Here is a 12,758-nt window from a genome sequence, read left to right on the forward strand (position 1 = left end):
AAAACTGAGGGCAAAACCACGGTAATTTGAGCCAAGGTGTCTACACATTAATACTGTACATGACAAAAAAGCCCTACCTAGGTACAACACGTAGGTATACAACTATTAAATGTACACACCTAAATGAAATTTGATTAGCAAAGAAAACACATCTAGGAGCTCGTAATTTCTTACACAACCTTCTCTCAACTAAAACAAATCAATAAAGGTGGTCACATCACTAAGCCAGTGACATGATCATATTGGTAGGTTCTACATACAATTTGACCAATCTATCATTTTTATTGGACATTTATGCCAAATTCTCACATACATTTGCTGGCTACAAAGCTTCTTTAGAAGGCAAGAGATATCTTGCTTTGCAGGCAGTGTGGATCTGTACACCAAAGACAAGCAATTCCTATGATACACCCAAAAATTCAAACAGAAAACATTTAATTTTCAAATCCATTCATATTACATAACTTCATTCTGCTTTAAAAAACCAACCAAAAAAAAAAAAATCTTACCAGGTAAGACAAAGAAATAACTATTATTTCTGCCTTCAAAGAGGGCTTCTTGTTAAAATAAAGAAAGAAATCAAAATGAAGCAAAATAAAACACACAGATTCATAATATACTACTGGAACCATGAAGTACTAAAAAGAGTACATAATTACTACCTAACACTGAAGAGATTCCATTCCCTACTTTAAATGACTCATAAAAATCATAACTTAAAATGGTTGCCATCCTTGCTGAAGTTCAAGAAATGAGGGAAAACTGCATTTGTATTCAGAAATACCTACTAAATTACTGATATAGCACTAAGCAAAACAGAGAAACTCTTTAACTAATACAGAAATACATAAAATAAGCAAGAGCTTAGTATTCTCAAACGGATGAGGCCATTAAGAAGAAAACAAATTTAAGTATTAACCTCCATACCTGCATAATCCTACATCAAGCTTTGTCTCTTCAGTGCTGAGTTCTGCCCCAGTTTGGGCAATTCTCATCGCAAGTTCACGATCACGACGTTCCTGTTCAAGAATTGCCTGGTGCTGGGTTTCCTCTTCTCGTTCTCTAGCTAGCTGAGCCTCAATTTCAGCCTGTATTATGAAAACATGTATAAAAACATACATTGAATTTTATCCAATCAAAATACTACATAAGCAAATGAATAGCAAAAATGCACCTAGTATATTTACAGCTTTAAAAGATACTAAAGTTAGTGAATTAATGGTGTTAACATTAACAGTATTTTTGCTCGACTCAAGAAAAACAACAGCTACAGACTGCTATCTCCAGACTCATAAAATTTATCAAATCATTGATGTCTTATCTATTCAGATTGAAGAATGAAACATTCTTTATTTAAAAAAAATTACAGCCTTTTAAAATACATTTTATTACAAAATATACTTAAAAATTGCCTATTATCATTAAAATGCTACTGATACAGAGCCCTATATTTATTCTCCACATCACTAACACCATATTCCCTTGATATCCTGCACTTAACATTGTAACACTTTCCAACAGGTACTGCTTTGCACATAGGTCCGGGGGTTCATTTTGAAAAGACATGAACACTGGAATCCTCTGTGGACTTGATCTGGGTTTGGATTTAAATGAACTGCCAAATTTCAACTTACTGCAGTGGAAAAATAATTCAAATGTAATGTCTCTGCAGAACAAATCTGTAATTCCAGCTTATCATCTTTATTTAACAAAGGGTCTTGCACACATAATAAGAAAACGGGACCATTCAATTCCAAGTTCTAAAAGTCACATATGCCAACTGTTAGTTGTGCCTTCCTTGGTGTCCAAGTCAACACAGGAGACAAAGTCACTGTTTATAAGAACAGTGTTGAAAGCTTTGCTAAATTCGATTTAAGTAACATTTGCTGCTCTCTCCCATTAGCCACCAAGCCAATCACCTCATCATATGAGAACAGATTAGTCAGGCATGACTTTCACTTCATAAAGTCACACTGACTATTCTCAACCACCTTCTTGTCCCTCACTATTTCAGAAAGGCTTCCAGAATTATTTGCTCCCATGCCTTCCCAGCAATTGAGGTGAGGCTGATGGTCTACAGACTCCGAAATCCTCCTCCTTGCTCTTCCTAAGACTGGAGTAGCACTCACCTTCTTCCAAAACTCAACACCTTTCCCTGACTGCCATGACCTTTCAAAGATAATCAAAAGTAGCTTTGAAGTGACACTGGTCTGCTCCTTCAGCGCTTACAGGCACATCCTAACAAGTCTTTTGGACATACGTGGTCCAGTTTAAATGCTCCCTAATCTGAATTTTGTTTACTTGATGCAGATTTTTGAAGAAGATTCAGGGACCTGGAACTCCTGAAGGCTAGTCTTATAAGTAAAAGCAAAGAATCATTCTGCTACTTTTTTTTTTTAAGCTTTTGCTTCATTCTTCTCACTATTACAACTGTAAGATGCCAAATTTTTCTCACATCTTATTTTGCTCTCTATTCCCATTCAACCGTGTCAGCAAACACTATCAAAAGAATTCTAGTAATAGTAAACTTTAAAATATTATCCTTTTGACCCTCTCTTATGTCTCAGAGAAAATGTATCTGCTTAATACAAACATTTCCCCAGCAGAAGCTTCTTTGTGTGCCTCATTCACATGCACATTCTTTCTTATCTGAAAAGTGAATGTAGATTATGCATTTTTCCTCTTGTAGTTATAATTCAGTTACAGATTCTAGACAGATTATAATAGATGTTCCAAATGCAACACCGCTGTAAAATTTTGAGACCTATTTATAAAATAATGTCATTAGATTCAGTGGAAATTGTAAGCCGTGAAAAAGATTGAAAAACAAAAACAAAGCAAAAAAAAAAAAAATCAACAAAACCATAGCTGAAACATTACCTGAATACGCTTTTCTTCCTCTTCCCTCTTTTTCCTTTCTTCTTCTTCCTGTTTTCTCTTTGCCTCAATCTCAGATTTCCTATTAGAAAAGAGTGAGAGGAAATCAAAACTTCTAACAAGTTACTAAAACAATGCAAGCAAATAAGTAATATCAAAGCATTCTCCATAAAATTAAATGGCAATCCAAGAGACTGTACAGTTATGACAAGACCTGTATTTAAAGTCAAGGACTTTTCAAGTCCATCTGTATTACAAGCTGCATGATAAAATCTTCTGAATACTCTATTCTGACTACACTTAGCGTTAAGATTGTTGGGAAAGGAGAGGAAATACTTTAACAATGAATAGCACACCACAAGCACAATTCAAGCAACTCTCTTTAAGCACAGCAATAATAATCTAATTGAGTGCTTTTCCTATTTTCTTCCTATTCTAAAGCCAGCAACTTATTCAAGACTCACAGGCGCCTTTCTTCCTCTTCCTTCCTTCGCCGTTTCTCTTCCTCTTCACGTCTCTTTCTTTCTTTTTCCATTTCCTCCTGGATGCGTCGTAACCTCTCTGCTTCTTCCTCTTGCTGTTTTTTCTTTTGCAATGCACTCAGAAGCTGCTCTGAGCTTCTTACTAGAGCATCATATTCTTTCATTATCTGTTCTCTAGTCATCATCGTAGTCTGCAGAATGATAATAACAAGAGGGGATAATATTCCTTTGCATTTGTAATTCACTTAAAAAAAATGTGTATTTAAAAATTACATTTGAGAAATGGAAAGTTTTGAGTGTTGCAATTAAGTTACACATATACGGCTAGGTCAGTGAACTTAAGCAGATCCCTCCTTCCTTCCTACAATCTTGCAGACACACTACTCTCCTCACACAAAACTGCAGAAAATAGTCTCCATTTTATCACTGAAAATAGTAATGAATTTTCTTTGAAAGATACATCTATTTCCGAAACCTAGCCATTATGCAACAGAAATTAATTCTTACTATTCTAATAAGCTGCTATGTGCATTTTTCTATTATGTTCTTATATTCTATAGTGGTGATATACATCTCTGCCTTTTATGTCACACTACAAAACAGATTTAATAACTCTTACTGTGGACCACATTCTGACAAATGGACTTAAGAAAAAAAGTTACTGATAGCCAATGTGTCCAAATAAATAAATAAAGCAGTTGCCTTCACAGCATGTTTTCAAATTACACTGATAGCTACAGTTTAATTCCACTTTACACATTGATGCATACCAATAAAACTGTGACACAGGATGTTTTCTGACCATTTTGAGGATATATCATGATGATCATGCTGTCTGATTTTTGTTAGAAAAAAGAAGCATAGGTTGACAGGTTAACTATACCACCATTCCACCAGTGATTTTAAACATCAAAATATTTACAGAGGACACCCAGAAGGCTATAACATAGTATGAAACATAAAACACAATACTTTTTTTTTTTTCCTAACGTTAATAGATTCCAGTCTGCTTTCATTTTCATAGAGTGGCCTGAGTTGAAAAGGACCACCATGATCATTTAGTTTCAACCCCCCTGCTATGTGCAGGGTCGCCAACTATCGGACCAGGCTGCCCAGAGCCACATCCAGCCTGGCCTTGAATGCCTCCAGGGATGGGGCATCCACAACCTCCTTGGGCAACCTGTTCCCGTGTGTCACCACTCTCTTGAGTGAAAAATGTCCTCCTAATATCTAACGTAACCCTCTCCTGTCTCAGTTCAAACCCATTCCCCCTTGTCCTATCACTGTCCCCCTGCTATTTATGTGCTCCCTTCAAGTACCAGAAGGCCACAATGAAGTCTCCCTGGAGCCTTCTCTTCCCCAAGCTTAACAAGCCCAGTTCCTCAACCTTTTAAATATTAGGAGAGGTGCTAATATAAATATAAATATAGGAGAGGTGCTCCAGCCCTCTGATCATTTGGTCTGTGTGTTTTACTGATAAGAGACTATAGAAGCAAATTCAACAAACTAAATTCCATTTACCACCAGGTCAGAAAAAAACTCATAACTGAAATATCAACTTCTTCACTCTGTAATGTTTTTAGGTTTCACTCCTGATTAATAATAAAAGCAATAAGTAAATTACTAACAACACCCATCTCACAAGATCAATATGCACTCACTCCTTAAATTCTCCAATCGTGATTCTGAAACACAGATAACAATGACAAAATCCAGATTTACTTCAGTAATATTCACAAACAATTTAAACAAGATTTAGTAGTGTTCACTCACTCTGAAAAAAAATGATATTTCTATATTTAAATGTCTTTCTTATACAAAATTGAATACTTTGACCTTTTAAATTAAGTTCTCAGAAGGTTTCTATTTTTTTTTTTTTTAATTAATATCATACCTTAATTTTGGTCATTGAAGCATCAATTGAATACTCCAGCTCCTTGATCTGCTTGCTTGTCTCTGCCTTCCCCTCCTTCAGAGCACTTACTACTTCATTAAACTTATCAAGTCTCTTTTTCAGTGTACGGACCTTTATCAGACCATCGATGCTGTGAATGTAAGGCAGTTTATTTGAGATGTTGTCACAAGTCTGTATTTTTAAAAGTACCACCACCATTCAACTTTAAAGAGGTAAAAAGGTAGACGAGTTATGCTTTCAGATAGAGTCTACCACCTTCTTGAAATTCAAACATCAACGTGAACTAACTGAACAGCAGAGGAGCCCTTTACTAACAGTCATCATTAATACCAATTATCAGTGAGCAGGTCTTTAAGCATATGGGAAAATTGATTTTTATTGTGAGAATCAGCAGTTGGGTTGTTTGTTTTTTTGTTTGTTTGTTTGTTTTCCAATAATAAATCATTAGAATCAGCACCACTTGAAAATTTTCAGTGGAGCTGAAAAATGTGAGCTGTGCCATTTCCAGAGCTATAGGGCTGAATCAAGATAAAAACAGGACTGAATCTGGTCAGAGAATCCAGGGCATCTTGAAGCTTCCTGAAAAAGCAATACTGAACACAATTTGATACAAGTTACAACTCTGCAGACACAGTCTTCTTAGAAGTCACTGAAATCAGAAATGCCAAGGACCAAAATGAAACATAATTTTCAAAGGACATAGAAAAAAATATTTTATAGGAAATCCACTAATAATAAACAGAGAGCCAGATCTCTATCTAAGAGAAAAAGGTGTCAGCAATGCTTAATGACCACTTCTTTTTCCATCTGTAATCTGATTGCATGGAGTACTGATAATGAAATTCTTTAATTTCAAGAAGAGTCAAAATAGAACACAATTATTAAAATAAACAAGAAAGAAGGCCTACAAAGGAAGGTATGACTGAGTAAAGACAAAAATTCATGAGCTTAAATTGCAGTTACAGAGACTTAACTAAGTACTCCCAATAACTACACTTCCATGGAAGGATTTTATGAACAGAACCAAAAAAAAACATCTCTTAGGAAATGCTCAGATTTACAGAATCATACAATCATAATATGACTTCAGTTGGAAGGCTCCTCTAAACACCATCTAGTTCCAACCCCCTGTAATAGACAGTGACAGCACCCACCAGGTCAGGCTGCCCAGGGCTGCATCCAACCCGGCCTTTAGTGCCTCCAGGGATGGGATACCCACAGCTTCTCTGGGCAGCTGTGCCAGGGCCTCATAATTCTCATTACAAAAAAAAAAAAAAAAAGTCTTTCTTATTCCTAATTTTGGCTATACAGTTACTTAGGCTATTCATCCTTGGCAAAGACAGGTAGAACAGAGCACCTCTCAAAGCCTCCTTCTGTCATACTTGGCACCATTCTAGGACTTCAGATACGCTTAGTTATGCATAGTACATCTCTGTACTGGTTTCAGTTGGGACAGAGTTAATTTTCTTCGTAGGGTCTGGTATGATGCTGTGTTTTGGTACAGAGAAAAAAGCAATGTTGAAAACACACCAATGTATTAGTTGTTGCTGAGCAGTGCTGAACAGACAAAGCCAAGGACATTTCAGTTTTTCAGCTTTTGGTAACGTCCTGATACTGCAGGGGACTTGGGGGCATAGGGGGCTGAGAAGGGGCAGAACCAGGACAGCTGACCTAATCTGGCCAAAAGGATATTCTATATCATAAAAGATCATGCAAAAAAAACACATTTAAAAATTGAGGGGAGTTGGCCTAGAGGACAGCTGCTGCTGAGGAGCTGGCTGGACATTAGTCAGCAGGCCAAGAGCAATTGCATCGTGCATTACTTATTTGTAAAAAAAAATATATATGTGTGTGTGTATACATACATATTATATATACACACATTTATACATATATATGTGTATATATGTATAAATAAATCATTACTGTTATTTTTTCCTTCTTCATTTTCTGCCTCAGTAAATAGTTTTTATCTCAACTCATGAGTTCCTCTTTGCTGTTTTTTCCCAGTTCTCTCCTCCACTCCACTGGGATTGTGGAGTGAGCAAATGTATGTGTGGTGCTTAGCTACCTGCTGGGTTAAACCACAACAACCTCTTTTTTACATTCATAAAGAAGTATTATAAAAGCATCCATTTTCTTCAACCCAGGAATATCCTCTTACCGTGGTTTGTGTTTTCTCTTGCAAAGCCACATACGAATAGTCTTTTGTATTTTGATGCAGGCACTAGCTCGGTATTTTATCTTATTTTTCACTGTAAACACACAAGAGATACCGAGTCTCAATGGTTTAAACAATTTAACACAACTCCTATATTCCTTATATACCTGTAGGCTACAGTATGTAGACTATGTGCTCTTCGAGATCCAGGTCAGATATATAAAATACAGCAGACAACAGAATTCAAAGTCCTGAGTGAGGAGCCCCATAAGGGCTCCCCCAGTAATAATTCAGCACAAAAAGAAAAAGAAAAAAATTCCCCAAATAAAATCACTGCCACCACCAATCTTTATTTCTCATTGCTTTATTTCTACTTCTCATCAGAAGCTGAGCAGGCCAAGCACTCACAAACTGTCTACCAGTAGTGGCACTTACTTGCTTATTGGCAGTAGTTGCAAGAGTGGAGATGTTTGCCCCATTATGCATGTGAGTGTTTCCAACCCTGCAGTTTTTGTCTAGAAGTAACCTTTATGCAGGTGCTTTCCAGGTTGTCAGCTGAGAGTACAGATATAGCTCTTTCCTGCTGATATAAAAGTCTCTTCCCCACAAGTCCTATGACTGCTAGCTACTTCTGAGCAGGAGTTTACCCACACATCAGTGAGCACCCAAGCATATCGGCTACCAGAGATTAGAAGATGCAACCCACCACTACTTTTACAAACCGCTGCTTGAAGCCCTTATATACATCCCCAACACATAGCATACAAAATCTCACCAGCCTTGAAAGCAAATTACTCAGATTTCAGTGCAGAAGCACCTGCCATACATGCTCTTGGCCACATTTAAAGGAGGTTATGATTGCTTTGTTGCATTTTCAACAAATACTTTAGTTTAATAAACATGAAATACATACATTTAATCACTGAGAGAGAACACCATTGAACTTTTTTCCAGCGACTGCAGATGAGCCAGTGATTCACCCTTTTAACTAGCTCTGCTAAGTGATCCGGATCAGACTTCATTATCTGATCAAACTCTGCAAACTAAATACAAAACCAGTTTTACAAATGAGGAGAACAGAGAGTGTTAGATATTATTACTAAAGAGCATGATAAGTTCAAAAGGTAATGTATTTTTAACATCACCATTATATTGGCTATCAACTAATTCAAATGAGTATGTATGTCTGGCATCTTTAACGACAACAGGAATAAGCATTGTTTTGTTTTTAACTCGTGTAACACTGCATTTTGGATAATCTATCAATTCATCATCATTAAAAAATATTTTTTGCTTAATTTTTTAAAAATAATTTGTTGATCCACTTCCTGAATACTCACTCTGACCTTCCACATCTACAAGACACCTCTAACTCTATAACATGGGGAAAACACTTCCCAGTTTTAAATTTTTGTGTAAGAGTCTGACTAAAGTCAATCTTTTCTGAAACTCCTGCACTTCTACTTTTTGACATTTATCAGACAGTAAGGACATTCTTCTAGGACTACAATAGTTTTTCCTGTCTATTCACAATAGCTTTCTACTTCTTTCTCTGCACAGAAGCAGCAATGCTCAGTATCATATTCCATCTATAACCATTTTAGTAGAAAATCTTTATTCATTTGAGCTGATTTGTTCTTTTAATATTCAACAAAACAGTCTTAACTGACTGGTACAGCATCTGGGCAATCTGTGGCATATAATCATTGCTTCAGGAATACAGCAGCATTAGCAACAATACTACGAAATCAATTTCTAGTAATGTTAGTATTGATTTTTTTCAACAGATTATTAATATTTATGAAAAACCCTGCACAGACTTTAGTTGGTCATACTTTCAGTAGGGCACTGAACAACACCACCTACAGAAGTTCCTCCCTTCCAATCCAATTTATTCTAACAATTCATATCCAAGTAGAACAAGAGAAACCTTACCTTGCCAGGTCTAAAAAACACTTTGGTTAACCCAAATTTGTAATCAATTTCATTCAGTCCCAAAGCTTTAAATAGTGCCTGAAAAACAGCAAACAGTTAGCTTGATATTTTGCCTCCAAGATAACACAACATATTTTCAATCTTAAGTAATAGCGAAGAATTAATTTCTCTTACCTTGCAAAAGAGTCTGGGATCCAGTCGTGCCAATTTTTCAGGCAAATATTTCTTGTACATATTATATAGTTCATGAAATGAAGCTCGTGAAGGGAAGCCACCTTGCATCAAATCCAGAACAGACACCATTCCTAAATACATAGAAACACATGCACAAAAGTGAGCATCAGTAAAACTGAAAGACTTTGTTCAGAGACCTAAACAAAAATTTCAGCTGGGACTCGATTTAGCCTCTAATATGCAATCATTCACAAGAAGTTAATTTTGAACACATGAGTAGAGTCCGAACAAGCTCTCCTTATCTAAGATGTAAGTAACATCCAGTCACACAGAGCATTTTTTTGGTTCTGGTCGTTCTTCCTTTTTAGCAGACATGATATTTTATAATTCCTCTTTAAAGAAAGAAAGAAATGACACCCAGCCAGGCTTTTATTTTCAACATGTAAATGATATTTTTGAGATGCGGTACAGATACAGTGTAAAATGCAAATGCTGTGCAAGAACATTTTGTGTTCTTGCATTACTAATTATCAGCTGGTAAGATGTAATTTTAATGCTCCAAACCCTGTTACTACATTTTAGCTGTACCTACCTAGCACATCAGTATAGCACAGACACAAAGTCAAGAAAAGGTTCAAATCACTACAAGCAGCACAGGCCATGCCAGGATTTGTCCACTGCTTCATAATGCTAACAATGGAATTTACATGGACACATACACGGAAAAGTGAGCTTGTAAGACTGCTGTGAAACATTGCAATTGTTATGGTAGGAGAAAAGGGTTTTTTTTGGTTTTTTTGGGGTTTTTTTTGTTTTTTTTTTCCTGACAAGTTAAGTGTTATTAACCTGAAGAAACCCACTGATGAATATGGAACATCGAATTCTAACTGCTGAAAAACTGTTAAGCTTTTGTGCCGGTAACATAGCATGATAAACACACATGGGCTAGTCAAAACACCAGCTGCAGAACCTGGAAAAATCTCAACTTCAAAAAGAGAAGAAAAAAATTAAACACAAGCTAATAAACATACAAAAATACAAAAAAGAGAAAAAAAAATCGAAGTACTTTTGTGAAAAAACACCCTATGGAGAACAGCAATACCAGCACTTTTAATTCCTAAATAAACTTTAGGAAAGATAATTAAAATCAATGGAAAAAACAGTTGATGGAAATTAGAGTGACTCTTCTAACAAAGATCAGACGTTATGGCTGCTAAGATCAATTGCTTCTAGATGTTATTGGCTAAAAAAAGAACAAGTTGCAGCACTCCTAAATAACGTTCATGTGGCATAAACAAGCTACCTTTCAGAAATCAACAATTCAAGCGAGGAAACAGAGCTTCCATCCCACATATTTCAAACTTCGGTCAATCTATAATGTCCAAATTAATAAACAGAGGGAAAAATATCAGAGGCATACGCTACCTGAACACTGAAGCTGGGAGAGGATCTGTCCTCCTTCAAAATGGTGACTTGTCATCTTTAAATTAGGTTTGATGCAGCGAATAAAGCTAGATCCCTGTTATTAAAACAACAAGTTAGCAAAATCTAACATTTTGAAACCTCCTGAAATAAGTTAGTCATTTAAGAATTACTGTGGGGAGGTGGAAAGGGAAGAAATGAAATAACAGTCTTCTAAAATGAAACTTTGACATTCTTTTGCTCTCACATATCTTTTTTACAGTCTAGCCTTAGTCTTAACGTAACAGACATCAACTTTTGAGTTTTCAATCAGCTGTTTTTCTTACCCCTAGCACAATTTAGGATGTGGCAGCCCAGGTTCTGCTGCACTCATTATCTTCTCCACAGCGATATCACCTAAACACCTCAGTTCTCCAGAGATCACAAGCTACCAGACTGCTGACACTGGAATCATGCCAGGTGAACCTGACCTTCCTTTCGTGTAACTTCCAGTTCTTACAATTTCTTTTGGCTCATACCTTTGCTCTCCCTTCCCACACATTGTTCCCATCTGCTTTTATCACCACATGTACTACCCTCCATAATTTTGACCACTGCTTTCTCTGATCATTCATAGTCATTCTCTCTTTAAGGAAGAGTGAAATAAAACACTCTAGTTATAATTGCTTCAATGCAGTCTGAAGACAGAAAGTAATAATTTATTGTCTATCTTCTAAACAAAAATCTCTACATGTTTTGCAAATTATTCATCACTGATTAACAGTGAATGGAGGGAAATTAATATGACAAAAAGGAGACTGCAGGTCAGATGGTTTTAATGTTTTATTAATTTATTTTTTACCTCTGTTGTGTAATTTCCATCCTACATCTTTTTCTTTTTCTTTTTTTTTTTTTTAATGATCTTTGGGTCTTGCTTTTTCAAGAAAGCAAACTAATATTCATCACCTGCAGGGCAGGATACTTTAAAGGTGCCATATAACTGCGAACTATGAAGCATTTACAACTGGACAGCTACTACCTCACCTACATGAGATAACAGACAATGATTTGTTTCAGAAAATGATGGACCTGCGTCTCTGTATATACTTACAGTACTGTGAAGCTTCTCAAGAAGCAAATTTAACTGAGTCTGTAAAAGAAAAGAGGTATTTCAGTTGTCTTGCCATGACAACCACAGAAACATGCACACAAAATAGTGGTATGGCATTACTGCATGCATGTGTATTGTTAGTAAATCAAACAGAACTGATAAATCAAACATTCACATTTTTTAACAGACAAAATCATGCAAGAGTGCATGAATGGTTCTGAAGAAACTGTGTTTAATTGAACAACACCACCATGTGTCACCAGTTATTTACTGTAATGTAATTGTCATAAACAAGTGCAAGTTTTGTTGGAAAATAAATAAAGTGTAATAAAGTTATACAGGAAATGAGACTGACAGCAATAATTAAAAAAAATAAAATTTGTGAAAGTCCAGTTTTCATCTTTAACAAGTGCACTTGTAGTTAAATAATAAAGAAAACATATGAGATATGCTCAGCCTTTTTCTTCTTCTTTTCGAAGGTATTTTGGCTTCTGAACTTAAGTCAAGTGCTTTCAGCACATGAATCTGCATAATGTATTTTAATTCCAAACGTACACATTTTAATTCTGTATTGATGACAACAATGTAGTCATCAATAGTTTTAAACTACATTTACTTAAGCTGTATTTAAACAGATAGTATTAAGGCCACAATCCTGTGATTAACAGGATTAAAGGGGCAAGAGTACAGGACCACCAGATA

At 35.9% G+C, this 12,758-nt stretch overlaps 1 protein-coding gene across 2 annotated transcripts in view; it reads right to left on the reverse strand.

Annotated features, from left to right (window-relative positions):
• The window catches only part of MYO6 (myosin VI), a 99,556-nt gene that overhangs the window by 17,185 nt on the left and 69,613 nt on the right, over positions 1 to 12,758 (reverse strand). For both annotated transcript variants that reach the window (XM_046938419.1, NM_204735.1), the window contains 10 exon segments: positions 12,057 to 12,095; positions 10,970 to 11,063; positions 9,545 to 9,675; positions 9,371 to 9,448; positions 8,349 to 8,478; positions 7,439 to 7,529; positions 5,254 to 5,404; positions 3,342 to 3,550; positions 2,881 to 2,959; positions 928 to 1,088 (listed from right to left, as the gene is read on the reverse strand). In XM_046938419.1, coding sequence (XP_046794375.1) covers positions 928 to 1,088; positions 2,881 to 2,959; positions 3,342 to 3,550; positions 5,254 to 5,404; positions 7,439 to 7,529; positions 8,349 to 8,478; positions 9,371 to 9,448; positions 9,545 to 9,675; positions 10,970 to 11,063; positions 12,057 to 12,095 — 1,163 coding nt within the window.

The sequence above is a fragment of the Gallus gallus genome, chromosome 3 (assembly GCF_016699485.2).
Source record: "Gallus gallus isolate bGalGal1 chromosome 3, bGalGal1.mat.broiler.GRCg7b, whole genome shotgun sequence".
Lineage (NCBI taxonomy): Eukaryota > Metazoa > Chordata > Aves > Galliformes > Phasianidae > Gallus > Gallus gallus.